Source organism: Anolis sagrei, chromosome Y (assembly GCF_037176765.1).
Source record: "Anolis sagrei isolate rAnoSag1 chromosome Y, rAnoSag1.mat, whole genome shotgun sequence".
NCBI lineage: Eukaryota > Metazoa > Chordata > Lepidosauria > Squamata > Dactyloidae > Anolis > Anolis sagrei.
In genome coordinates, this window is record NC_090035.1 from 12,313,788 (window position 1) to 12,339,843 (window position 26,056).

General features: G+C 44.4%; 3 protein-coding genes across 3 annotated transcripts in view; 1 reads left to right on the forward strand and 2 right to left on the reverse strand.

Annotated features, from left to right (window-relative positions):
* LOC132782109 (protein flightless-1 homolog) overlaps positions 1–4,350 on the reverse strand; it is a 48,698-nt gene extending 44,348 nt beyond the window's left edge. The window contains exon 1 of the mRNA XM_067461551.1: positions 4,218–4,350. Coding sequence (XP_067317652.1) covers positions 4,218–4,280 — 63 coding nt within the window. The 5' untranslated portion in view covers positions 4,281–4,350. The remainder of the gene's footprint in view (positions 1–4,217) is intronic.
* Positions 4,351–5,320: 970 nt separating this feature from the next.
* Positions 5,321–21,178, forward strand: LOC137095458 (mitochondrial dynamics protein MID49-like). Its single transcript, XM_067462141.1, has 4 exons — positions 5,321–5,637; positions 12,613–12,767; positions 16,517–16,685; positions 18,023–21,178. The coding sequence occupies exons 2-4, from the start codon at positions 12,621–12,623 to the stop codon at positions 19,081–19,083; spliced, it is 1,377 nt and encodes a 458-aa protein (XP_067318242.1). The 5' UTR covers positions 5,321–5,637; positions 12,613–12,620; the 3' UTR covers positions 19,084–21,178.
* A 2,001-nt stretch (positions 21,179–23,179) lies between these two features.
* LOC132782108 (DNA topoisomerase 3-alpha) overlaps positions 23,180–26,056 on the reverse strand; it is a 31,724-nt gene continuing 28,847 nt past the window's right edge. Inside the window, exon 20 of the mRNA XM_067462140.1 lies at positions 23,180–24,152. Coding sequence (XP_067318241.1) covers positions 23,980–24,152 — 173 coding nt within the window. The 3' untranslated portion in view covers positions 23,180–23,979. The remainder of the gene's footprint in view (positions 24,153–26,056) is intronic.

Genomic DNA, 26,056 nt, shown 5'->3' on the forward strand with positions numbered 1-26,056 from the left:
ACCACCTTATCTGAACACAGGGGCTGACTATATACTTGTATAATGTCATCCCCTAAATTCAGATGTGGGGTAATGGATCTGATGTTGGGATAATGATAATAATAATCTTGGAATATATACCTGTGCAGTGTGCCAATGACAGCATAAATATTCCTGGATCACAACTAGAGTCGGAGACTAAATATAACCGCAAACGTAACCAAACCCACGTTTGGGATCTGTAGTGCAACCCATGGGTCCAAGAGCCAAAAAGGAACAAATGCATGGCGTGATAACGAATGCAGATTGGAACCACTTTTCCCTGTTATTTTGGCTCCATGCGACGGGATGCTGGGATTTGTAGTTCGGGATGCAGCAGCCTTGGGATACTCCAGATTCCAGGATCCCATCGCATGGAGGCATGGAACCAATTTCCGGATATGTTTGCCTCCAAGCAAAGCAAAGAAGCAGAGAAACAAGTCTGGAGCAATTACCCAAAATATATATTTGGAGGAAGGAGGAGAGAAACCTTGAATGGATACATCTGCATTCTTCCTGGATTCTTTCAAGCCAAAACAGAAGGGATATGGCTTTTGGGGAAGGTGGGGGCGCATTCTTGGCTTTATGGGTTTGCTTGGAAACTGAAAACATTTTCATGGTTTTACCTGAGATTAAGTGATTTGTTTTGACATCTATAGGTTTAATTCTATTTGAATATTAATATATTATAGGTTTTAATTGCCTTTCTTCTAATGTGGTAAGTAGCTCTTAGTCTCATTTAAGAGAGGAAAGCAGGATTATTATTATTATTATTATTATTATTATTATTATTATTTGAAACACAACAAGATGAGTCCACAGCAGACAAGATCACTCTACTGGCTGTTGTATTGGATCAGACATCGGACACTTTCCAAGTGTCTAGGACTGTGTGATGTATCGGCAAATAATGCATACAGATCCCAGTAAGGTGGCCTTTTGCAGCTGACAGGTGGTAATTTCGTCAGTGCTAATTGATTTTAGGTGCAGGCCAAGGTCTTGAGGCACTGCACCCAGTGTGTTGATCACCACTGGGACCACCTTGACTGACTTGTGCCAGAGTTTTTGCAGTTTGATCTTTAAATCCTCATGTCAGCTTTTTGAGTTGTTTCTCTTCAATTCTACTGTCGCCTGAGATTGCAACATCGACGATTCATACTTTGTTTTTTTCCATGATTGTGAGGAAGCCCCAGAATAGTTTGATGTGTTCATTTTCTGTAACTTTTTCAAGCTTGTGATCCCACCAATTTTTCACAGGCAGATGGCATTTGCGGCACAAGTTCCAATGGATGATCAGAGCAATGGTATTATGCCTCTGCTTGTAGTCCGTCTGTGTGTTCTTCTTGCAGCAGCCGAGGATGCAATTCATTGTTTAGCCTGCTTCGTTGCAAAATCTACGCTTGGGATCTGTCGTCGACTTTTCAATTCTGGCTTTGATGGCATTGGCTCAAATGGCTTGTTATATTTTATTTATTATTATTATTATCATTATTATTATTATTGGTTTTTCTTCCAGTGTGACTTGAAAATACTTCTTTTGCTCTTTTCAAACATGTATCATTTATCATCATCATCATCATCTTCATATTATTATTATTATTATTATTAGAAACACAACAAGATGAGTCCACAGCAAACAAGATCACTCTGCTGGCTGTTGTACTGGATCACACGTCGGACGCTTCCCAAGTGTCTAGGACACTTATTATTATTACTAGCCATCCCCTGCCATGCGTTGCGGTGGCCCAGTCTGTGTATATGTGTTTTTTGTGTGTATATATTTGTGTATATGTGTATATATGTGTGTTTGTGTATATATGTGGTTTTGTGCATGCATTGTAATGTATTTGGGGGGGGGGGGGTTGGCTTTTTAAGTCCCTTCCACTGTGTTTTTCAGTGTTTTTATGAGTGATGGTCACTCATTGGCCTGAGAGGTGTATTGTGTCCAAATTTGGTCCATTCGTCCAGTGGTTTTTGAGTTACAAACAAACATTACATTTTTATTTATATAAACTAGCTGTCCCCTGCCACACATTGCTATGGCCCAGTCTGTGTATATGTGCTTTGTGTGAGTATATATGTGTGTGTGTGTATGTGTGTGTGTATATATATATATGGTTTTGCACATGCATTGTATTTTTTATTTTATTTTTTTGCTGCTTAAGTCTCTTCTGTTGCGTTTTTCAATGTTTTTATGAATGATGGTCAATTGTTGGCCTGATAGGTGTCTTGTGTCCAAATTTGGTGTCAATTCATCCAGTGGTTTTTGAGTTATGTTAATCCCACAAACGAACATTACATTTTTATTTCTATAGACTAGCCGCCCCCTGCCATGTGTTGCTGTGGCCCAGTCTGTGTATATGTGTTTTTATATTTACATTTTTATTTATATATAGAAGATTGTTATTATTATTATTATTTTCCTTCCATTGGAACTTGCAATGCTTCCTTTTTGCTCCTTTTCCAAACATGTATCATTTATCATCATCATTATTATTATAAACACAACAATATGAGTCTACAGCAAACAAGATCACTCTGCTGGCTGTTGTATTGGATTATTACTATTACTATTATTATTATTATTTGAAACACAACAAGATGAGTCCACAGCAGACACTCTGCTGGCTGTTGTATTGGATCACACGTCAGACCCTTCCCAAGTGTCTAGGACTGTGTGATGCATTGGTGAATAATGAATGCAGATCCCAGTAGGGTGGCCTTTTGCAGCTGACAGGTGGAAATTTTGTCAGTGCTGATTGTTTTTAAGTGCAGGCCAAGGTATTGAGGCAGTGCACCCAGTGTGCCGATCACCACTGAGACCACCTTGACTGGTTTGTGCCAGATTCTTTGCAATTCGATTTTTAAATCCTTGTATCATCATCATCATTATTAGCCATCCCCTGCCATGTGTTGCTGTGGCCCAGTCTGTGTATATGTGTTTTGTGTGTATATGTTTGGGTACATATATGTGTATAATCATCATCATCATCATCATCATAAGCATTTAAAGATTGAACTGCAAAGACTCTGGCACAAGCCAGCCAAGGTGGTCCCAGTGGTGATCGGCATACTGGGTGCAGCGCCTAAAAACCTTGGCCTGCACTTAAACACAATTAGCACTGACAAGATTACCACCTGTCAGTTGCAAAAGGCCACCCGACTGGGATCTGCACGCATTATTCTCTGATACATCACACAGTCCTAGACACTTGGGAAGTGTCTGATGTGTGATCCAATACATCAGCCAGCAGTGTGATCTTGTCTGCTGTGGGCTCATCTTGTTGTGTTTATAATAATAATAATAATAATAATAATAATAATAATAATGGGTTGTTGTGAGTTTTCTGGGCTGTATGGCCATGTTCCAGAAGCATTCTCTCCTGATGCCTTGCCTCCATCTATGGCAGGCATCCCCAGAGGTTTCCTACAGACCTCGCAACCCCTGAGGATGCCTGTCCTAGATGTGGGTGAAACATCAGGAGAGAATGCTTCCAGAACATGGCCAGACAGTCCAGAAAACTTACAACAACCCAGTGATTCTGGCCATAAAAGCCTTCAATAATAATAATAATAATAATAATAATAATAATACAAAAGTTGACACGATATGAGGATTTAAAGATCGAACTGCAAAAACTCTGGCACAAGCCAGTCAAGGTGGTCCCAGTGGTGATCGGCACACTGGGTGCAGCGCCTAAAGACCTTGGCCTGGACTTAAAAACAATCAGCACTGACAATCAGCACTGTATTATTATTATTATAGCTTTCCTTCCATTGTATATTGCAATACTTTCTTTCTATTTTGTTTTATATTATGTCTAGGCTATTTTAATATGCATTGATTGCCCAAAATATCTCATAAATAGATAGATAGATGGATAGAAAGAGTTATAGAATTAATTAACATATTATTAAAGTAAAAATGGACTGGATTTCAAACAAATTATACACAGAGACACAAACACACACACACATATACACATAGCAGGTCTAAAGAGATGATTTAAAACAATATTTTACTATTATTATTCATCATTATTATTTCCCACTGAATCCTAGGCGTTTACTCTGACTTAGAGCCACATTCCAGCCAACAGGAACTCAAGGAAGGCTTTCCAAAGGCCTGGCTGGTGGAATCCGGGCTTGAGGGCGTTGTCGCGCGATGGACGCGCGTTAAAGGCCCCGTCCGCACTTACCTTGAAGTCGTTGCCGCTGAGGTCCACCCCGCGGATGAAAGGCAAGACCCCGGTGGCCGCCATGGCGTTGGAAGAGGGAGGAAAGGGCGGAGAGAGGGCCCAGCTGCCGCCTTCGCTTCCTCAGTGACTGGAAACAGAGAGGGCGAGGCGGGGGCGGGGCCTCATCTCCATATCGCCCGTCACTCAAGAGCCGCGCCACGCCCACACTCGCCGTGAGAGTAGAAAAGGAGAAGGCGGGGCGGGGTTTATTTATTTGCATACCGCCTGCCACTCAAGTTCTGCGCCACGCCCACAGGCGGCTTTTCAGGCAGAGAATGCGAGGGGGCGTGGCTTTATTTGCATATCGTCGCTACTCAAGCTCAGCGCCATTCCCACACTCATTCTTTTCAGGCAGAGGGGGAAAGAATGGCTTCATTTGCATACCGTATGCCACTCAAACCCGGCGCCACGCCCACAGTCGAGCTTTTCAGACAGGACACCGCGAGAGGGAGGCGTGGCCTAATTTGCATAATGCCGGCCACTCAAGCTGTGCGCCCCGCCCACACTTGCCCTTTTCAAGCACAGCGAACAAGAGGCGTGGCTTTCTTTGCATATCACTTGCCCCTCAAGCACACAGTCGCGCTTTTCAGGTAGAGAACCTCGAGGGGGAGGCGTGGCTTCGTTTGCATAATTTCTGTCACTCAAGCCATGCGCCACGCCCACTATCTTTTCAGGCAGAGGGGAACGGGGGCGGGCCTTATCTGCATATCCCCGCCACTCAAGCAGTTCGCCACGCCCACAATCTATCCTTCCCGAGAACTCGTGGGCAGGGCTTTATTTGCATATCGCCTGCCACTCAAGCTCCGCGCCACGCCCACACTTGCCTCTTTTCAGGCAGAGCGAACAAGAGGCGTGGCTTTATTTGCATATCTCAGTGGCCCCGTCTACAAGAAGGGATGTCTAAACGCTCCCACTTCCTGGTTGGGTTTTTTTAAGGACTTCAATCCCCAGACTTCCCAACCCTAAACCAACGTGGCCGGGGCTTCTGGGAGTTGGAGTCCAAAACTGCAGGAGTCCCTTTTTTCCCCCTCTTGGCGCTTTGGTAAACGTCATAAAGTGCGCAGCTCCGAGGAGAGGAAAGAAAAAAGGCGTGCTGTGGCTTTAAGGCCCAGGCCCCGCCCCCTTCTCAGCCTACGCACATCAAAGGGAACCAGGGAAGCAGGAAGAGGAGGCTCGGCGTTCTAGGATGGAACGTTGAGGCGCGGCGGCGCGCTGCCATTGGCTGCTGCTCCCAACGTTCTATCTGCCTGACCTTGGTGGACGCGTGTCCGCTGAACGTGTGAACCCCGCTTTTCGGGTTTCCTGACACGTATCAGCTCGCAGCTCCTGGGGGGTCGATTGGAGAGGCTTAGGGGAAGCGAGGGGCCTCTTCCACCCAGGCGTAAGTAGCCCCCTCTCCCTTTAGGGCGGTTTTCTATTTCCTGCTGAGCCTCATGGGCTTTGTAGTTCCTGAAGCTGTGTTGGTTCAGCCTCAGGGCTTTATTTGGATATAAGGCAGGCATAGGCAAACTTGGGCCCTCCAGGTGTTTTGGACTTCAACTCCCACAATTCCTAACAGCCGGTAGGCTGTTAGGAATTGTGGGAGTTGAAGTCCAAAACACCTGGAGGGCCCAAGTTTGCCCATACCTGGTATAGGATATTATGATTATGACACTATTCTGGTTCAGACCCATAGGATTTATTAGTAGTAGTAGTAGTAGTAATACAATGGTATATTGGGGGCTTATCTGGGATTAGTAGTAGTAGCAATAGTAGTAGTAAATATAAGAAACCTCTTAAGCTTGCTGTGCATTTTTGTCCCTGAAAGTGTTCAGGTTCTGCCTTAATGAGCCTTATGAGTCCTTAGATATGAGACATTATTATTAATAATACTATTAAATATTAGAATCCTGTGAAGTCTATTGTATATTTTAGTCCCATGGGTCTTAGAGCCCTTAGGCTTGTGCGCCAGCTGCGACAGTATGTCGAAAAGCCTAACTTGACCACGGTGGACAATGCCTTAGTTTCATCCAGAGTGGACTACTGTAATGCACTCTACGTGGGGCTGCCTTTGAAGACAGTTCGGAAACTACAGCTAGTGCAAAGGTCAGCTGCCAGGTTACTAACTGGGGCTAGCTATAAGGAACATACATACCATGTCCCTACTAAAGCAGCTCCACTGGCTCCCAACAAGTTTCCGGGCTCAATTCAAGGTGCAGGTTATCACCTATGGAGCCCTGTACGCTTTGGGTCCAACCTATCTTTGAGACCACATCTCTATGAACCGACATAGGTTTTGAGATCGACAGGGTAGGCCCTTCTCTTGGTCCCACCGCTGTCGCAAGCGAGGTTGGTGGGGATGAGAAAGAGGGCCTTCTCTGTGGTGGCTCCCCGATTCTGGAATACCCTCCCAGAAAAGGTTAGGTTAGGCCCCACCCTTGAATCTTTCTAGTCTAGTATAAAAACATGGATTTTTATGATTTTAATTGTTTATTGTTATTGTTTTTATACGATTTATACTATATGTAATTGCTTTTGACGGTATTTTATCTTGTGGGGCATTGATTGCCAAATGTAAACCGCCTCGAGTCGCCTCTAGGCTGAGAGGGATGGTATACAACTATAGTAAATAAATAAATAAATTTTTAAGCAGGCTTTTGACCTCGAGTTAGCTGAAATGGGGCCTTTTGAGTCTGGCACTCTGGCAATTTTGTTGTGAATTGGTGGCAGCTAGTTTTACAGATGGTCTGCATTTTTTAAATTGTGCTATTTTATTTTATATTATGTGTGTTGATAGTGGTTGTTTTTATTATTATTTTATACTCATGATATTATTTTATACTCCTGTATTGTTTATGTTTTATGCTACACCTTGGAGTGCCTTGTAAGGCTCAGGGAAATGCTGGCAGGATATAAATAAAGATTGTTATTATTCTTAGGTGCTGATTTATTATTTATTTATTTATTTATTTATTTGATACACAACAAAAGTAGTAGATCACTCTGCTGGCTGTTGTACTAGATCACATGTCGGACATTTCCCAAGTGTCTAGGACTGTGTGATGTATCTGCAAATAATGCATGCACATCCCAGTAAGATGGCCTTTTGCAGCTGGCAGATGGTAATTTTGTCAGTGTCGATTGTATTTAAGTGCAGACCAAGGTCTTTAGCCACTGCACCCAGTATGCCGATCACCACTGGGACCCTCTTGACTGGCTTGTGCCAGAGTCTTTGCAGTTCAATCTTTAAATCCTTGTATTGTGTCAGCTTTTCCAGTTGTTTCTCTTCAATTCTGCTGTCAGCTGGGATTGTAACATCGATAATCCATACTTTGTTTTTTAACACGATCATGAGGTCAGGAGTATTGTACTCCAAAACTGTCTGTCTGAATCCGGAAGTCCCAGTGGAGTTTGGCGTGTTCATTCTCTGTAACTTTTTCTGGCTTGTGATCCCACCATTTAGTTGTCGCAGGCAGATGGTATTTGTGGCACAAGTTCCAATGGATCATCTGAGCAACAGTGTTGTGCCTCTGCTTGTAGTCTGTCTGCGCAATCTTCTTGCAGCAGCTGAGGATATGATCTATTGTTTCATCTGCTTCCTTGCAGAGTCTAAATTTGGGATCTGTTGTCTACTTTTCAATTCTGGCTTTGGTATTATTATTATTATTATTATTATTATTATGAAACCAGTTCGGACCATGGAACAACCAACTGGTTCAAGATTGGGAAAGGAGTACGGCAGGACTGTATACTCTCACCCATCCTATTCAACTTGTATGCAGAACACATCATGCGATGTGTGGGGCTTGAGGAATCCAGGGGTGGAGTTAAAATTCCTAGAAGAAACATTCACAACCTGAGATATGCAGATGATACCACTTTGATGGCCAAAAGCGAGGAGGAGCTGAGGAGCCTTCTTGCCAAGGTGAAAGAAGAAAGTGCAAAAGCTGGGTTGCAGCTGAACATCCAAGAAAACCAAGATTATGGCAAACAGATGAATTGATAACAGGCAAATAGAGGGAGAAAACATGGAGGCAGGGACAGATTTTGTATTTCTAGGCGCGAAGATTACTGCAGACGTCGACTGCAGCCATCAAGTCAGAAGACAGTTCCTTCTTGGGAAGAGAGCAATGACCAATCTCGATAAAAGAGTGAAGAGTAGAGACATCACAATGGCAACAAAGATCCGCATAATTAAAGCAATGGTGTTCCCCGTACTAACCTACGGATGTGAGAGTTGGACCATAACGAAGGCTGAGCAAAGGAAGAGAGATGCTTTTGAACTGGAGCAAAATCCTGGGAGTGCTTTGGACCACGAGAAGATCCAACCAGTCCATCCTCCAGGAAATAAAGCCCGACTGCTCACTGGAGGGAAGGAGACTAGAGACAAAGATGAAGTACTCTGGCCACAGAATTTATTTATTTATTTATCGTGTCAGGGCAACCAGACAATTGTATTACATTTCTAACAGAACAAAACAAGCAAACATACAAAACACAAAATTTGCAAGCTTGGTAATTGATTAAATGTCCTTTGACCAGCATCTGGCCACTTGGAGTGCCTATGGTGTTGCTGCAAGAACGTCCCCCATTGTGCATGTGGCAGGGCTCAGGTTGCATTGCAGCAGTTGGTCAGTGGTTTGCTCTTCTCCACACTCGCATGTCCTGGATTCCACTTTGTGGTCCGATTTCTTAAGATTAGCTCTGCATCTCGTGGTGTCAGAGTGCAGTCTGTTCAGCGCCTTCCAAGGTGCCCAGTATTCAGTGTGCTCAGGGGGGAGTCTCTCATTTGGTATCAGCCGTTGGTTAAGTTTCTGGGTTTGAGCCTGCTACTTTTGGACTCTCGCTTGCTGACGTGTTCCAGTGAGTGTCTCTGTAGATCTTATCTATTTCTTGATTTAAGTCGTTGATGTGCTGGCTGATACCCAAACAGCGGGGGTGGGTTGGAGATGTCGCTGCCTTTGTCCTGTCACTATTGGCAGCTACTCCCCAGTGGATGTCAGGTGGTGCAATACCAGCTAAACAGTGTAATTTCTCCAGTGGTGTAGGGCGCAGACACCCTGTGATAATGCGGCATGTCTCATAAAGAGCCACATCTACTGTTTTAGCGTGATGAGATGTGTTCCACACTGGGCATGCATACTCTGCTCTTCTCCACACTCGCATGTCGTGGATTCCACTTTGTAGCCCCATTTCTTAAGATTAGGTCTGCATCTCGTGGTGCCAGAGCGCAGTCTGTTCAGCGCCTTCCAAGTTGTCCAGTCTTCAGTGTGCTCAGGGGGGAGTCTCTCATTTGGTATCAGCCATTGGTTGAGTTTCTGGGTTTGAGCCTGCCACTTTTGGACTCTCGCTTGCTGACGTGTTCCAGTGAGTGTCTCTGTAGATCTTAGAAAACTATTTATTCATTTAAGTCGTTGACATGCTGGCTGATACCCAAACAAGGGATGAGCAGGAGATGTCACTGCCTTGGTCCTTTCACTATTGGGGGACATGAGAGAAGCCTCCTCGCAGGATTGCAAGACATCCGGGCGTCCCTTGGGCAACGTATTTGTAGATGGCTGATTGTCTCACTCCAGAAGCAACCAGAGGCCACATAATGAGAAGACAGGAAAACTTGGAGAAGATGATATGCTGGGGAACAAGGAAGGAAAAAGGAAGAGGGGCCGACCAAGGACAAGATGGAGGGGTGGTATCCTTGAAGGGACTGACTCCACCTTGAAGGAGCTGGGGATGGTGACAGCCGACAGGGAGCTCTGGAGGTCACAAAGAGTCGGAAGCAACTGAACGAAAACAACAACAAAATGAAACCAGTTAAGCCTTGTGGCCCTTGAGGCTGTGCTGATTCACTGAATGCTAAGATTATTGTCTGTTTCTGGGAACTTTGAGCCTTCTTTAGAATGTGGCACAGAGATAAGACGAAGTTGCATTCCAGCGAAACAACAGCAAAACATTACACAATATTTCCCTTAATACGAAGGAAGAAAAACACCGATCTGTTGTCCATTTTGGTTGGCGAAAGAGAAATATGCACTCTGCCCATGTTTAGGAAACCCCCTTTCCTGCCTGAAAAGGACTGGGATACATTCCAGAAAAGCCAGGCCCTGGTTTAGAGAAAAGACAAACCAAGCCCAGTTTCAGAAACTGGGATTCAGCCTCATGGGCCTTACAGTCCTTGGTTATATTCTGAATCTATGAATCCAGGGTGGATCGTGGTGTTCACATACTCATTGCATTCAAATACCGACAGAGTCATTGCCTCTGCATGAGATCTGTATTTTGCCATTCGTTCCCATGACAAGAATATAATAATAATAATGGCTCTTAAAGCATATTGGGTGTTACGTGACTCATAAGTGCCACTGAACTAAAGTAGGCGAGGAATCGAAGCAGGGAGTGCCACTGTTGTTGATTTGCCAGCTCTGTTCCGTTATTTCTTATTTTGCTAACATGCTAACCTTCTGTACCCGGTGTTGCCCAGGTTTTGCATTTTGTAATGCTGTTCTTCGTATCTATGTATCTGTATCAGGCATGGGCAAACTTTGGCCCTATGGGTGTTTTGGACTTCAATTCCCACTGGCTTTTAGGAATTGTGGGAGTTGAAGTCCAAAACACCGGAGGGCCGAAGTTTCCCCATGCCTTATCTCTATATTCAAATACGAGGGTTGAATGAAAAGTAATGCCTCAACCTTCGTAACTCAACAGATTTATTTATTTATCATGTCAGGGGCAGACCAAACAGTTCCATTGCATTTTTTAACAAATAAACAAACAAAACACAAAGTTTGCAAGCTTGGTAGTTGATTAAATGCCCTTTGACCAGTATCTGGCCACTTGGAGTGCCTCTGGTGTTGCCGCAAGAAGGTCCTCCCTTGTGCGTGTGGCAGGGCTCAGGTTGCATTGCAGTAGGTGGTCTGTAGTTTGCTCTTCTCCACACTCGCATGTTGTGGATTCCACAACTCAACAGATGGCAGTACTGGTATGTGGCAGGTACTGGCTTGTTCAGTAGACTCTCCTCTACAGTTCTATTTTGGTGGGAAACCTTAGCACAGTTGTGTTGTTAAAGTGCAAAGTATGGAAGCCTGTGCAGGCGGTCGGTCAGTGCAACTTAAGCAACGTGCAGTCATTGAATTCTTGACAGCAGAAAGTGTCGCCCCAAAGGAGATTCATCAGAAAATGCAAGCTGTTTATGGTGATTGTGTAAATGTGAGTACTGTGTGTTGTTGGGCGAGAAAGTTTAAAGATGTTGAGGTGGGAACATCTGACTTGCATGGCAAACAAAGAGTTGAACACAGCATATTATTTGAGAACACAGAAATGCTGGACCACACCAACAACCACCATGTCAGACTACACAGAGAAGCCATTGAAATCCACAAGCATGTGGACAATTTCAACAGAAAGGAGGAGACCATGAAAATGAACAAAATCTGGCTATCAGTATTAAAAAACTCTAAAATTACAACAGCAAAACAGCAGAGAGGAAACAACCAGGCACATCTTAACACCTCTCAACAAAAGATTTTCCCAGGCTCAGGCAGGCCTTCAAATGCTAATGAAGGTGATCAGTTGAAACATTCACACCTAACTCTAGCAGAGAAGAGCTCTTTGCCCCACCCCAGCCATTCCACAGATATGTAAACCCATTGTCCTATTTCCAACAGACCTCACTACCTCTGAGGATGCTTGCCATAGATGCAGACAAAATTTCAGGAGAAATGCCTCTAGAACATGGCCCTATAGCCAGAAAAAACCTACAAGAACCTAGTGATTCCAGCCATGAAAGCCTTCGACAATACAAAGAGTTGGATGTTCTGTGACAGCAACCACCGAGTTTCACAAGCAAAAGGTTGACAGATTTATTCAGGACGATCGCCGTATCACTCAGAGAGAAATTTCAAGCATAATCAGCATTTCACAAGAACGTGTGGGTCACATTATTGCTTTGCTTGGCTATCAGAATATCTGTGCATGATGGGCTGCGGAAACAGAGTGTCGACTTCTTCTGTGACAGCTTTGGAAAACTTGTTCATAGTTGGCAGAAATGTATCCCATTGTCTGGTGATTATGTGGAAAAGTGAATAGTGGTAGTTAAAGAGCACATTCTAAGGATTGTTGTAGGTTTTTCGAGCTATATGGCCATGTTCTAGATGCCTCTAGAACATGGCCATATAGCCTGGAAAAAAACCTACAACAACCCAGTGATTCCAGCCATGAAAGCCTTCGACAATACATTCTAAGGATTATTTCTGCGTTTGATTTATTAAAATATTCCCATCCAAACCCAAATAACGAAGGTGGAGGCATTACTTTTCATTCAACCCTCGTAGATATTAATTCCACAGCCTCTGACTCTCTTGTTTTTCCTTCTCTCCGACAGGCGAGGTGATGGCGGACTTTGGGGCCAAGCAGGGGAAGAGGCGGGACGATAGCGGCCTGGGCGGCCTGGTGGACTTCCTGTTGGCCAACGCACGGGTGGTCCTTGGGGTCAGCGGAGCGGCCATCTTGGCCGTCGCGACCCTGGCTGTCAAGAGGGTGAGTCTGGCTAGTCCTTTCCACACATTTAGATAGCCTTGTTGGAACCCATCCCTTGATGTATTTTGTAATTTTGAGATACAGATAGTCCCTGAATTACAAACATCCGAATTACAAATGACTCCTACTTAAGAACGGGGGTGAGACAACAGGAAACAGGAGGAATCTACCTCTAGGAAGGGAAATCCACTCCTGGAAGAGTTATTATAATGGGGGAAAGGGGTCTCCAGTGAAGCTTTATACCCAATCCTTGTTTCCACAACAAGCCACATTTTCCAAAATCTAATTGTCATAAGGACAGAAAATGCGGTGGCACAGACAGCAAAGGAAACTCCATAGAGGTGTTCACCCTTTCCTATACGATCCATACTAATATAGATAGGCTGTTGTGTGTGTTTTTGGGCTGTTTGGCCATGTTCCAGAAGCATTCTCTCCTGACGTTTCACCTGCATCTATGGCAGGCATCCTCAGCTGTTGTGAGGTCTGTTAGAAACTAGGAAAATTGGATTTGTATATCTGTGAAAAGTCCCGGGTGGGAGAAAGAAGTCTTGTCTACTGGAGATAGGTGTGAATATTTCAATTGGCCACCTTGATTAGCATTTGATGGCCTGACAGTTTTTACATGTGGCTTGATACTGCCTGGGGGGATCCTTTGTTCCTCCACAGGAGAACTCCAGACAAGAAACAATCAGGGACAGGTAATCACCTCTCAAGAAAAGATTCCCCTAGGCAGTAATAAGCTACAGCTAAAAACTGTCAGGTCATAGAATCATAGAGTTGGAAGAAACCTCATGGGCCATCCAGTCCAACCCCCTGCCAAAAAGCAGGAATATTGCATTCAAAGCACCCCTGACAGATGGCCATCCAGCCCCTGTTTAAAAGCTTCCAAAGAAGGAGCCTCCACCACACTCCGGGGCAGAGAGTTCCACTGCTGAACGGCTCTCACAGTCAGGAAGTTCTTCCTCATGTTCAGATGGAATCTCCTTTCTTATAGTTTGAAGCCATTGTTCCGCGTCCTAGTCTCCAGGGAAGCAGAAAACAAGCTTGCTCCCTCCTCCCTGTGGCCTCCTCTCACATATTTATAGATGGCTATCATATCTCCTTTCAGCCTTCTCTTCTTTGGGCTAAACATGTCCAGCTCCTTGAGCCACTCCTCATAGGGCTTGTTCTCCAGACCCTTGATCATTTTAACTCATCAAATGCTAATCAAGGTGGCCAATTGAAACATTCACACATACCTCCAACAGACAAGAGTTCTTTCTCCCACCCTGGACTGTTAAATTTTTCTAGTTCCCAATAGACCTCACAACCTCGAGGATGCCTGCCGTAGATGCAGGCGAAATGTCAGGAGAGAATGCTTCTAGAACATGGCCATACATCCCGAAAAACCTACAACAGCCCAGTGATTCCGGCCATTAAAGCCTTCAACAATACTTCATATATATATATATATATATATATATATATATATATATATATATAGTTTGTTCTTAAGTTGAATTTGATTGTAAGTCAAAGCAGGTACATTTTCTAAATGCAATTTAAGCCATATATATATATATATATATATATATATATATATATATATATATATACACATACACACACACACACACACACTTCTAGAACATATATATATATATATATATATATATATATATATATATATGGCTGAAATTGCATTTAGAAAATGTACCTGTTTTGACTTACAATCAAATTCAACTACAGAACCTATCTTGTTTGTAACTTGGGGACTGCCTGTCCGTGGTTTACGATACTGGTTTGCGGTTTTCAGATGCTCATAATTAACATATGTAAATGTGTCCCATGTACATAGGAGAAGACCCTAGGCTTGAATAACACTATGTAACAAAAATCCTTTTATGAAAGTGTTGATTCCTGTCTAGTTGTGCAGTCCTTACTTTAAAAGTACTTGTTATACTCCAAAAACTTTGGTTTTGTGGCTTCCACAAACTATGTTGGTATGCTGAGATTCTATGTGCTATCCATTGAAAAACTAGAGCAAAATGCAGCTTAATACACTTTCCCCATGTTTTGATGGTAGAACCAATTAGGAAATGACATTTATAACACAGCCACAATAATTGTGTTCCATATTGCAGTAATATAAGTAATATCTAAAAAGCCAGGGATGACAAATGTAGATACGGGTGTTCCAGGTTTGTTCTGTTCCCTTCCTCAGCCATGTCTCCCATTCGGGGTTTATTTTTACACTCGCCTCTTGGCAGAAGATAAAATAGCTGGTGACATTCCCAGTCCGCTGAACTGCCCTGGCGTCACTTGATAGAAAGTCCCAACTGTGCATAAAGGCACCCAAGATGTATCTCTTTAGAAGAGAAGGACCCATGACTTCACTAAATGTATTGCCTTTATTTTAAGTATTGGACAGAATCCTGCACCAGCTGTAAAGTACAATAGGGTTCTTGTATCCATGGATTATATATTCCAGGAATCATGCAGAAGTCATGCCGGACAATTTGGAAAATGCCTAGAAAAGACATTTTTGTAGTCTTTGCTAGATCTGGGTTGTTGTAGGTTTTTTCGGTCTATATGGCCATGGTCTAGAGGCATTCTCTCCTGACGTTTCGCCTGCATCTATGGCAAGCATCCTCAGAGGTAGTGAGGTCTGTTGGAACTAGGAAAAAGGGTTTATATATCTGTGGAATGACCAGGGTGGGACAAAGGACAAGATGAAGATCCATCCAGAGGAAAAGTGTTCTTGCCATACATCAAGGGAACCACTGACCGCATAGGGAAGCTGATGAGGAAACACAACATACAAACTATCGGTGGTAGTGAGGATGCTTGCCATAGATGCAGGTGAAACGTCAGGAGAGAATGCCTCTAGACCATGGCCATATCGCCCGAAAAAACCTACAACAACCCAGTGATTCCGGCCATGAAAACCTTCAACAATACTTTGCTAGATCCTCCAGTGCAACTCAATAGTCATCTTGGGCAGAAACATACCATGCAGGTCATTTAGGATTTTTTTTCCCGTGTCAGGAATGACTTAAGAAACTGAAAGTCGCTTCTGGTGTGAGGGAACTGGCCATCTGCAAGGACGTTGCCCAGGGGACACCCGGATGTTTGATGTTTTACCATCCTTGTGAGAGTCTTCTCTCATGTCCCTGTATGGGGAGCTGGAGCTGACAGAGGGAGCTCAACCTGCTCTCTCTGGATTTGAACCACTGAGCACAAGGGTTTAACACATTTCGCCACTGGGGGCTTCATATTTAGGGAAGGCCTAGAAAAGATGTCACTAGATCCCCAGTCCACCTCTGTGGTCAACTTCCTGCAGAAGCATACTTTGGAGGACCTAGGAAACATCTATAGAAGATGTATTTTATCAGATGCAAGTAAATAAAGCTGGGGATTCTGGTCCCATGGATGTAGGGACTGTACTGTATACTTGACTAAGCGATCTGTTTTGGCTTGACCCTCCATCGGTTCCAATTACAGAGAAGTAAATCTAGGGAAGTCTTCTGTATTTGTGAGGATCCTTAGCCAGAAAGTGTCAGGGGATTCTGGGGTTTGTAGTGCAGGGTGGCTCTATTGCTCTATTGTTGAGAGTCCCAAGCCTTGAACTGTGAATCCCAGAATTGCATAGGACGACATGGTGGTTAGAATAAAATCGCAAGGCTATAACAGTGAATGGGCCCCAGAATCGAAGCAAAAGATGCCGGAAATCCAAGTTCACCGGAGCGTTGCTCTTTCTTCCTTGGCAGCTCATAGACCGGGCCACCAACCCTCCGGATGAGGACGACATCAAGGCCAAGCAGAAGTCCCTGGAGGAGAGCTGGGAGGAGCTGACCTTGATCAAATCGGTCTCCAAGGCACAGCGGACAGACCTCGACGAGCCCCTGCTGACCCCCGTCTTGGATGTGACCCCAAAAGGTCAAGACCCCGAACCCTGCCTCTTCCTCCTTTGACATCTAAGCTCAAGGTGTTCGTTTTCGACACCATAAGATCTAGCCACGCAATACACAGGCTTTGTTGGGGAATGGGAATTCTCAGACACTGCACGAAGTGGGTCTAGGTTTCAGTGCATCAGGTGACCTACTTATAAATACCAACACTCTTATAACTGCAGGGCCCATATTCACATTTTTACTTACTCAGACCCAGCATATCATTAAGTTGCGTTGGAGGACCTAGAACAGGCATGGGCAAACTTTGGCCCATTAAGTATTTTGGACTTTCCCCCTCAGTTTAAGCAGCTGAGGGGGAAAAGGAAAGGGCCTAAGGCTGTTAGGAATTGTGGGAGTTGAAGTCCAAAATACCAAAATATCCATGCCTGACCTGGAATTATACTGGAAGACCTAGAATGGTATCCTAGCAAGGAACTGGCTCGGTCTTCCATGCGATTCTATGGTAGGCTTCCCCTGGAGCTAGCCATATGATTGCATTGGAAGACTTCTAAAAAAAATTGAGAATATACCATTCTAGATCCTCCAATATTCTAGGTCCTCCAACAATGGTATGCTGGGACCAGGTGGAAGTTAATTTAACAATGTTTAGTCATATCCATCGTTGCAAATAACAGACTATGGGGCACCATATTCTACTTCTCCAACTTAAAATAGGCATTCTTGGTCCTCTGATATTATTCTAGGTCCTCCAACAATAATATGCTGGGACCAGGAGGGAGCTAATTTAATGATGTTCAGTCATATCCATCGTTTCAAGTAACAAACTATGGGGCATCATATTCTCCTTTTACAACCTCAAATAGGCATTCTTGGTCCTCTGATATCATTCTAGGTTCTCCAACAATGGTATGCTGGGACCAGGAGGGAGCTAATTTAACGATGTTCAGTCATATCCATCGTTTCAAGTAACAAACTATGGGGCATCATATTCTCCTTCTACAACCTCAAATAGGCATTCTTGGTCCTCTGATATCATTCTAGGTTCTCCAACAATGGTATGCTGGGACCAGGAGGGAGCTAATTTAACGATGTTCAGTCATATCCATCATTTCAAGTAACAGACTATAGGGCATCATATTCTTCTCCAACCTCAAATAGGCATTCTAGGTCCCCCAATGTCATTTTGAGTCCTCCAGTGCAACCTAATAGCATGCAAGGACCAGGAGGGAGCTAATTTGATGTTGTTTAGTCATATCAATGAGTTTCGAGTAACTACGGTCCAGCCAGTAATGGATATGCAGCACCTTATAGTACTTCCACAACCTCAGATAGGACTTTTCATGGTTTTCTCCTCCTCTGCAGAACCCGGTGGCTGCCGCCTGTCCCTGGAGGCCCCCCCTGCAGTGGGATCAAGGCCTTTGTTGTGCCTCACACTTCAGGAGAAACTTCTCTCTTTCTACAAAGACCGTGTCTCCATCTCTGAAGCCGAAAAGGTTCTGGGGAAACAGTTGGCGGAAGACATCAGCACCGAGCTGCAGAACTTCCTAAAAAACAAGTCTCCCGACCTTCCCTTTGGGAGCATGTTCCTGAGCGGCTGCCTTTGCGACGGGCTGGTCAGCCGCAACCGCTTGGAGGTCTCATTGATGCTCCCTTTAGTTCTGGAGCCCAGTTTTTGGAGCCTGGTTCCAGGAGAGCAGACGGTGGTGAACGACCCTCGGTTTGGGATGGTTAAACGAACTGGTCTGGAGTACTTCCCGCGTGGAAACAGCCCCTGGGACAGATTCATGGTTGGTGGGTATCTCTCATCCAACGTGGTCAACGACGCCCTCCTTAAAATCTTGGTGGCCTCCATCAACTGGCCAGTGATCGGCAGCATGTTGGAATGTGCCATTCGGCCTTCAATGGCTCCCAAGGAGCTCAAACTCGAGGTGTCGCATGAACAGGTTCATCTGGATGTAACTCTTTGCCCAACAATCAAGGATGGAGACCAAACCTTTGTCTCCACAAGCTTAGAAGAACCTGGAGAGAACCTCTGGGAACAGAGCTTCTATAAGGCAGAGGTTTCCAAGCTTAAAGACTTGGATGCCTGTGATTCTGGTGTCCGGCATTGTTGCCTCAATGTCCTGAAGGCCATCTTGGAAGACCATCCCTTCTGGAGCAAAGTGGGCACCAGTCCCTTGACTCACATCATCCTCCATCTGAGCCAAACGGAATCGGACTGGTCTGAAGCCATGTTGGCCGACAGGTTTCGGGACGTCCTGGAGGAACTAGTCCAATCCTTGGCGAAGGGCTTTCTCCCATGCTTTTTTGACAGCAAAGTGAACCTTCTCAGCCATCTTCTCCCCGAAGAGGTTGAAGAGATTGGATGCACCCTTTATGAGGCTTTGTCTGAGCCAGATCTGGCCACCGCATTCAATTTATAAATGAATGACCTGCAACGATGACAATCTGAGATGACAGCACTGTGGGAATCCGGTGGCATGGACAATGCCCTTCTGTTGATTTCCCCTAACAGCATTTTTGCACCTAATGAAATGTATTAATTCTGAAGATGTTAAATGGACCTAGGTTGTGAAGAACTTATTTCTAAACTCTCTGAAATCAGCTTAGTATTGTGACTCCTGTATCACTGTTTCCTGTTCTTTTTCTCTATAGAAACAGCCATCCAAATAGGAAAAGGCTAAGGTTATTGGGTGGTTGTGAGTTTTCCAGGCTGTCTGGCCATGTTCCAGAAGCATTCTCTCCTGACGTTTCGCCTGCATCTATGGCAGGCATCCTCAGAGGTTGTGAGGATGGCTGCCACAGATGCAGGCAAAATGTCAGAAGAGAATGATTCTGGAACATGGCCAGACAGCCCGGAAAACACAACAACCCAGAGATTCTGGCCATGAAAGCTTTCAACAATACAGTTATGTTGAAGAAAAACCCCAAAAGGGGTGAGATTGTGGGCATTTCAACCTGGTTCTCCTTTCACTGTGTAAACAAAGCTTCAATGAGTCCTCAAAAATGAAGATGAATCTCTTTCTCAGTCTGTGACCTTATAGATATTGCAGGGGATCAACTTCCAGAGGCCAGGGATTCTGGGAGTCGGCATCCAATGTATCTTTGGAGGATGAAACGCTAAAATCTAACTGCTTTTGCCTCCCTCTTCCTCATTTGTAACTATCAAGGGCATATCTGCTTTCATGCCCATTTGGGGTGGGAAAATGCACAGATTTCGGTACAAATTCCACTGTTTCTGTGTTTGTTTTTAAATCCCCATTAAGCCTGGGTATTCTAGACCAAGCAGCCCTGCGACCTGAGGATACAAGTCATGCATATCAGATACTGGATGCAAACATTGCCCAGCTTTAGTTCAGGAAACGGTCCAATTTTGCACAGGGCGAACCTCTTTTCTACCTCAGGGGTCTGAAATTTCAATTCTTTATCCATTTTATCCTCATTGAGAGCAATGGGAATGTTAGTCAAGTGCCAAAAGGGAGGTTGGTGTTGGGTTATTTGTGGAAATTAGATGAATGGGAAGATTCAAATCATACCCGATTGTTTCTCGAAGTCCAGATTGGTGTTGCAAAGTCTTTGAACACTGTCTCAACCTCCCTCTGAATCTTAGCTGAGACGGTACCTGTTTCTTTGTTGAGTATTAGCTGTACACACAAATGATGTCCATCCCTTGCTGCTCTTTAAAGTTGCTGCAATAGATAACAAATCGGGAGAAATGCTCTTCTCTTTAGACTCTCACTTGGAACTCGTGATCTTTGAGCAGCTGATTCAGATATATTTTGCACAATGTCTCCCTTTTCTGTATCGATCGGTTTCCAGAAGCAAAGCTTACCCCGTAACGATCTTTTCCTTATATTTCCTCTGAGCTTTTAATACGAAATCCAGGAGCAACTGGGCTAGAAGCATCCTTTACTACGATTTAAAAAATATTAAGTTGCCAATGTAGTGAAGTTGCTCGTCTAGAGAAAATAAATCAGCCATATAAACAATGGCAACTTTAAGGTAAGCTTTTATAAGTGAAGGGATTACACCTGGCATGGGCAAACTTGGGCCCTCCGGGTGTTTTGGACTTCAACTCCCACAATTCCTAACAGCCGGTAGGCTGTTAGGAATTGTGGGAGTTGAAGTCCAAAACACCCGGAGGGCCCAAGTTTGCCCATGCTCGGGTGACACTATAGCCTCTCAGATGTTTGTGACTCTAGCTCCTATCTGCATATGATGAAGAATGATGGGAATTGCAGTAGAAGCAATGTCGGCGGGGGTGTGAATATAGTCGTTCCACATCCCTGTATTTTTAATCCTATTTAGCAATAAAGGGATCATGTTGCCAAAATTGTGCAAATGAATTGCTTTTGGGAACCAAATCAGTGGATGCTGGAGGCTTCAGGTGGATGTAACTTTTCTGAGAAGGATGGCATTAATGGGGGAAAAAACTGGTGCATTTTGGTTCCCTTAATTATGAAGATTGATGTTGGAAATGTGGATGAAAAATAAAGGAAAACAACGTTCTGTTTGGAAGTCAATTTGTGTTTTGGAATAATCCTCAAGAGGTTTTCAAAGGAAAGTTAAACAGAACTTTTCAGCAGGAATAAGGTGTCTTCCCGACAAGAAGGGTCAACGATTCGTTGGTTCTGAATAGGGGAAACCAATGGACAAACTGGGTGGTTAAACGTTTGACTTCCTGCTTGAAATTAAAGGCCTGGGAAAGAATCACAAAATGTGTTCACCCAGGTCTTAATGGACTATGACACCCATCAGCCCATTACCGTACAAACAGTTAACCTTACTATACAACGGGCATGGGCAAATTTTCTAATTTGGGGTCCACATGGTTGGTCAGGGTGGGTCGGGAGGAAGGAGGCTCTCCCCGAGTCCCCTCCCTGCCCTTTCCACCCCTTCCTCTTTTTTCAGAGGCAGAAAGTGAAGGAAAGATGGGACATGTTTGGATCCCAAAATGGTTGGTCTTGGTCAGGATGAGATAGTGGATGGCGGAGAAAAAATGTATCCATAAGACCCTGTATTACCTATTCCTGATATAGGATCCTAGAGTTGGAAGAGACCTCTAAAGGCCATCCAGTCCAACCCCCTAGCATGCAGGGAGGCACAATCAAAGCACTCCCAATAGACAGCCTCTGCAGAAAAGCCTCCGGAGAAGAACACACTACACTCCCAGGTAGCCTATGTCACTCTCCAACAGCTCTTACTCTCCAGGAAGTTCTTCCGAATCTTTTCAGTCGAGACTCTTTCCTGCCATTTGAACCCATTGGTCTCTTGAGCAGCAGAAAATCAGTTTTTCCCCTCCTCAATGGGACACCTTTCAAATCTTGAAACATGCTTCTCATGTTCCCTGCCTTCTCTTTTCCCAGCTAAACATCCCTCAGGAGGAAAAGAAGAAGGAAAAAGAGAAGGAAGAAAGAGAAGGATAGAAGGGAATGGAGGGAGGGAAAAGAGGAAAGAGAAGGAAGGAGAGACAAAAAGGAAGGAAGGAGTGAGGGAAGTAGGGAGGAAAGGGGGAAGGAAGGAAAGAGGGAAGGAGAGACAAAAAGGAAGGAGGGAGGGAAGGAGGGAGGAAAGGGGGAAGGAAGGAAATACAAAGGGAAGGAAGGAAAGAGGGAAGGAGGGAGGAAAGGGGGAAGGAAGGAAATAAAAAGGGAAGAAAGGAAAGGGAAGGAGGGAGGGAAGGGGGAAGGAAGGAAATAAAAAGGGAAGGAAGGAAAGAGGGAAGGAGGGAGGGAAGGGGGAAGGAAGGAAATAAAAAGGGAAGGAAAGAGGGAAGGAGGGAGGAAAGGGGGAAGGAGGAGGAAAGGGGGAAGGAAGAAATACAAAAGGGAAGGGAGGCAAGGGAAGGAGGGAGGAAAGAGAATAAATTAAATACAAAAGGGAAGGAAGGAAAGAGGGAAGGAGGGAGGAAAGAGGGAAGGAAGAAAGGACAAAAGGTAGGGAGGGAAGAAGGTGGGAGGGAGTGAGAAAGAGAGAGGGAAGGAAGAGAAGAGGGAAGGAAGGAAGGATAGGACGGTGAGAGAGAGGAGGGCCTGAGAACAGAGCCCAAGGGACTGCATCCATCCCCAGGCCTGGGTTTGCCCATACCTGCTACACAGCCTCAAATGGAACTTGGTAACTTGGCAGAGCTATGAAGAAGGAACCCTTGAATGAAAGTAGAGTAAACATTGAACCTATATTTAGAGTTTCACTTATCCATACTTGAAGGAAGAACTGTGTTTGTAAGAATTTTCTGCACCTTCCAGGACGAGTCTATGGTATACTTCCCTAGAAGTTACCATATAGTGCTGGAGGACCTAGCAAATTCCATCTCTACATCCTTCAGCACAACTTTATGGTATACTGAGACGGGAAGATAGGTAACAGAATCGTGTTTGGTCACATCCAGTCTGGCTAGGAAGATTTCGCCTTTGGATAATCTCACGGTTTCCCATGTACATATGGCATGACTTTTCCTTCCCTATGGAAAACTCACGAACCTGAGGCCAAAGGCAGTCACATCTTTGACCCACACAGAAGTCCAGCTAAAAAAATATTTTAATCTTAAAAGGGCAAATACATTACCTAAATTGCTTAGGTACTAGGCAGCAGCAGCAGCGTCCTAAAGTCAAAAGGATATGGCCACAATCCTATTTAAAGTGAGGTTAAACTGAGTAAATCCTAGGCATCAAAATATTTCTCCTCTTGTGGGAAAAGCAGCTGTTGTCAGGAGCAAGTAATTTGTGTCCAGGAGAAGAGATACAGGAAAGGGGGAGTACAGCTCAGTGCGGACTCTGGCAGCAGCAAAAATACTGTGAATATACTCCAAGGGAATAGTGAAAAAAATCTACAGGAAGCTTCAGATGGTAGCTGCGTACGTTCCAGCCAATGTACAGTGTGAATTGGCTTTAATTTTACATCTTCTTCAGGGTATGCAAAAATCAGAAAACATTTGAATAACTTCTCTTGTCTGTTCAAGTGTATTATTCAAGGCCAGCCCAGAAACAAGGCACTTGTGGCAGAGTATTTCTGTTGAAACCTCTCTTTGCCATTCCGTAAAGTGGCGTTTGCCCCACTCCGAAGTGCAGCCATTCTGTGATATAGACAGCTCTGGGGTAAAGGGAACATCTAACTGGAAGAAGCGAGAGGTGTTGTTACATAGAAAGCATGTGTTATGGTGGAAAATGAAGAAAACAGGCTTTGAGTTTACTTTCTTCATGGAAATCAGATCCAAAATTCAGAGAGTGTTCTACAAGATTCAAAAAGCTTAGAAATGCTGGCAAACTTGTAGTGCATCCATTCTTTTCTCTCTCCTCTTCCAATGTTTTGGAATGTGATGGTCAATGGTTCTGAGGACAGGTCTTTCTAGTGTGGCCTGGTTGGTGGCAGATCCCACAAGTCCGGGGCCTCTTCGTTGTCGGAGCCCTCAGGCCGGGATCGCTGTCCGACCGCTTTGTTTTGGTTCCTGGTCCCCTCGTGGCGCCTTCTCCTGTGGAGTGGCTCGGAGGGAAGCCTGGAAAGAAGGGAAAAATACAGGCAGGTGTTATCCTCCATTTCCAAGCCAAGGAGCTTGCGTTTTTCCCTCCTGGTTGTATGGCCAGCAAGACTGCTTGGAGTGTCTTTTCCTCTGAAGCAGTACCTATTTATCTATTCACATTTCATCAGTTTCATCTATGCTGATGATCCTGCCATTACTGCTCAAGCAGGGAGCTTGGAGATGGTTGAACAGAAGCTCTCCGAAGCTCTAGGTGCTCTTACTGCCTATTACAGGGAAAACCAACTGATCCCTAATCCATCTAAAACACAGACATGCGCCTTTCACCTTAAGAACAGACAAGCATCCCGAGCTCTGAGGATTACCTGGGAAGGAATCCCACTGGAGCATTGCAACACACCCACTTGTGTTTGGACCGTGCTCTGACCTACAAGGAGCACTGTCTGAACATCAAACAAAAAGTGGGCGCCAGAAACAACATCATACGAAAGCTGACTGGCACAACCTGGGGATCACAACCAGACACAGTGAAGACATCTGCCCTTGCGCTATGCTACTCCGCTGCTGAGTATGCGAGCCCAGTGTGGAACACATCTCACCACACTAAAACAGTAGATGTGGCTCTTAATGAGACATGCCGCATTATCACGGGGTGTCTGTGCCCCACACCACTGGAGAAATTACACTGCTTAGCCGGTATTGCACCACCTGACATCCGCCGGGAAGTAGCAGCCAATAGTGAAAGGACCAAGGCAGAGACATCTCCAGCTCATCCCCTGTTTGGGTATCAGCCAGCACGTCAACGACTTAAATCAAGACATAGTTTTCTTAGATCTACAGAGACACTCGCTGGAATACCCCAGCAAGCGAGAGTCCAAAAGTGGCAGGCCCAAACCCAGCACCTCAATTCATGGGTGATACCAGATGAGAGACTCCCCCCTGGGCACACAGAAGACTGGGCGACTTGGAAGACGCTGAACAGACTGCGCTCTGGCACCACAAGATGCAGAGCCAATCTTAAGAAATGGGGCTACAAAGTGGAATCCTCGGCATGCGAGTGCGGAGAAGAACAAACCACTGACCACCTGCTGCAATGCAACCTGAGCCCTGCCACATGCACAATGGAGGACCTTCTTGCGGCAACCCCAGAGGCACTCCAAGTGGCCAGATATTGGTCAAAGGACATTTAATCAACTACCAAGTTTGCAAAATCTGTTTTTTCCCCTTTTTCTTTTTAATCTGTGTGTTTGTTTTGCTCTGTTAGAATTGTAATACAATGGTTGCTGATGACACGTTAAATAAATAAATAAATAAAATATTCACATTTGAATGTTTTCAGACTGTTAGGCTGACAGGAGCTAGGGCTAACAGCAAGAGCTCACCCCGTCATGCGTATTCAAACTGCTGACTTTCAGGTCAGCAGTTCAGCAGCACAAGGGTTTACCTCATTGCGCCACTGTGGCCCCAATAATAACAACAATAACAACCTATCTCTTCTGGCAGGCCTACTCAGTCAGTTTTAACTTTGAATTTTAAAATCACATTCTATGTTTATTGTGTTAGAACTTTTGTCTAATGTATTTTAATATGTGTAGGTTATGGTTGTATTTTAACTATGTTTTAATTTGTGATTAAAGATGTATCCAACTATGTTGTGCCCAACACCTCGAGATGAAAGGAAGCCCTTAATAATGTATTATTAGTATTATTACAACTATTCTATTTCTTTTCTCACCCGTGAGGGGACTCAAAGCGGTTTCCAACATAATAATGGCAAAATTCAATATCGTAAATACATGGGAAAACCAAAGCATAATATCTAGACAATAACATATAACTATAAATTAAAAACCATTTTAAAACAAAGCGTAAACAACATTTAGACATTAAAACATAGAATTAAAACATCAATAATACTGATA

What these genes read in the sequence shown, in the direction of transcription:
- LOC137095458 (XM_067462141.1), top strand. Translation starts at nt 12,621, where the DNA reads ATGGCGGACTTTGGGGCCAAGCAGGGGAAGAGGCGGGACGATAGCGGC. An exon ending in CGACCCTGGCTGTCAAGAGG is followed by an intron (nt 12,768 to 16,516) that starts GTGAGTCTGGCT and finishes CTTCCTTGGCAG; the next exon opens with CTCATAGACCGGGCCACCAA. An exon ending in CTTGGATGTGACCCCAAAAG is followed by an intron (nt 16,686 to 18,022) that starts GTCAAGACCCCG and finishes CCTCCTCTGCAG; the next exon opens with AACCCGGTGGCTGCCGCCTG.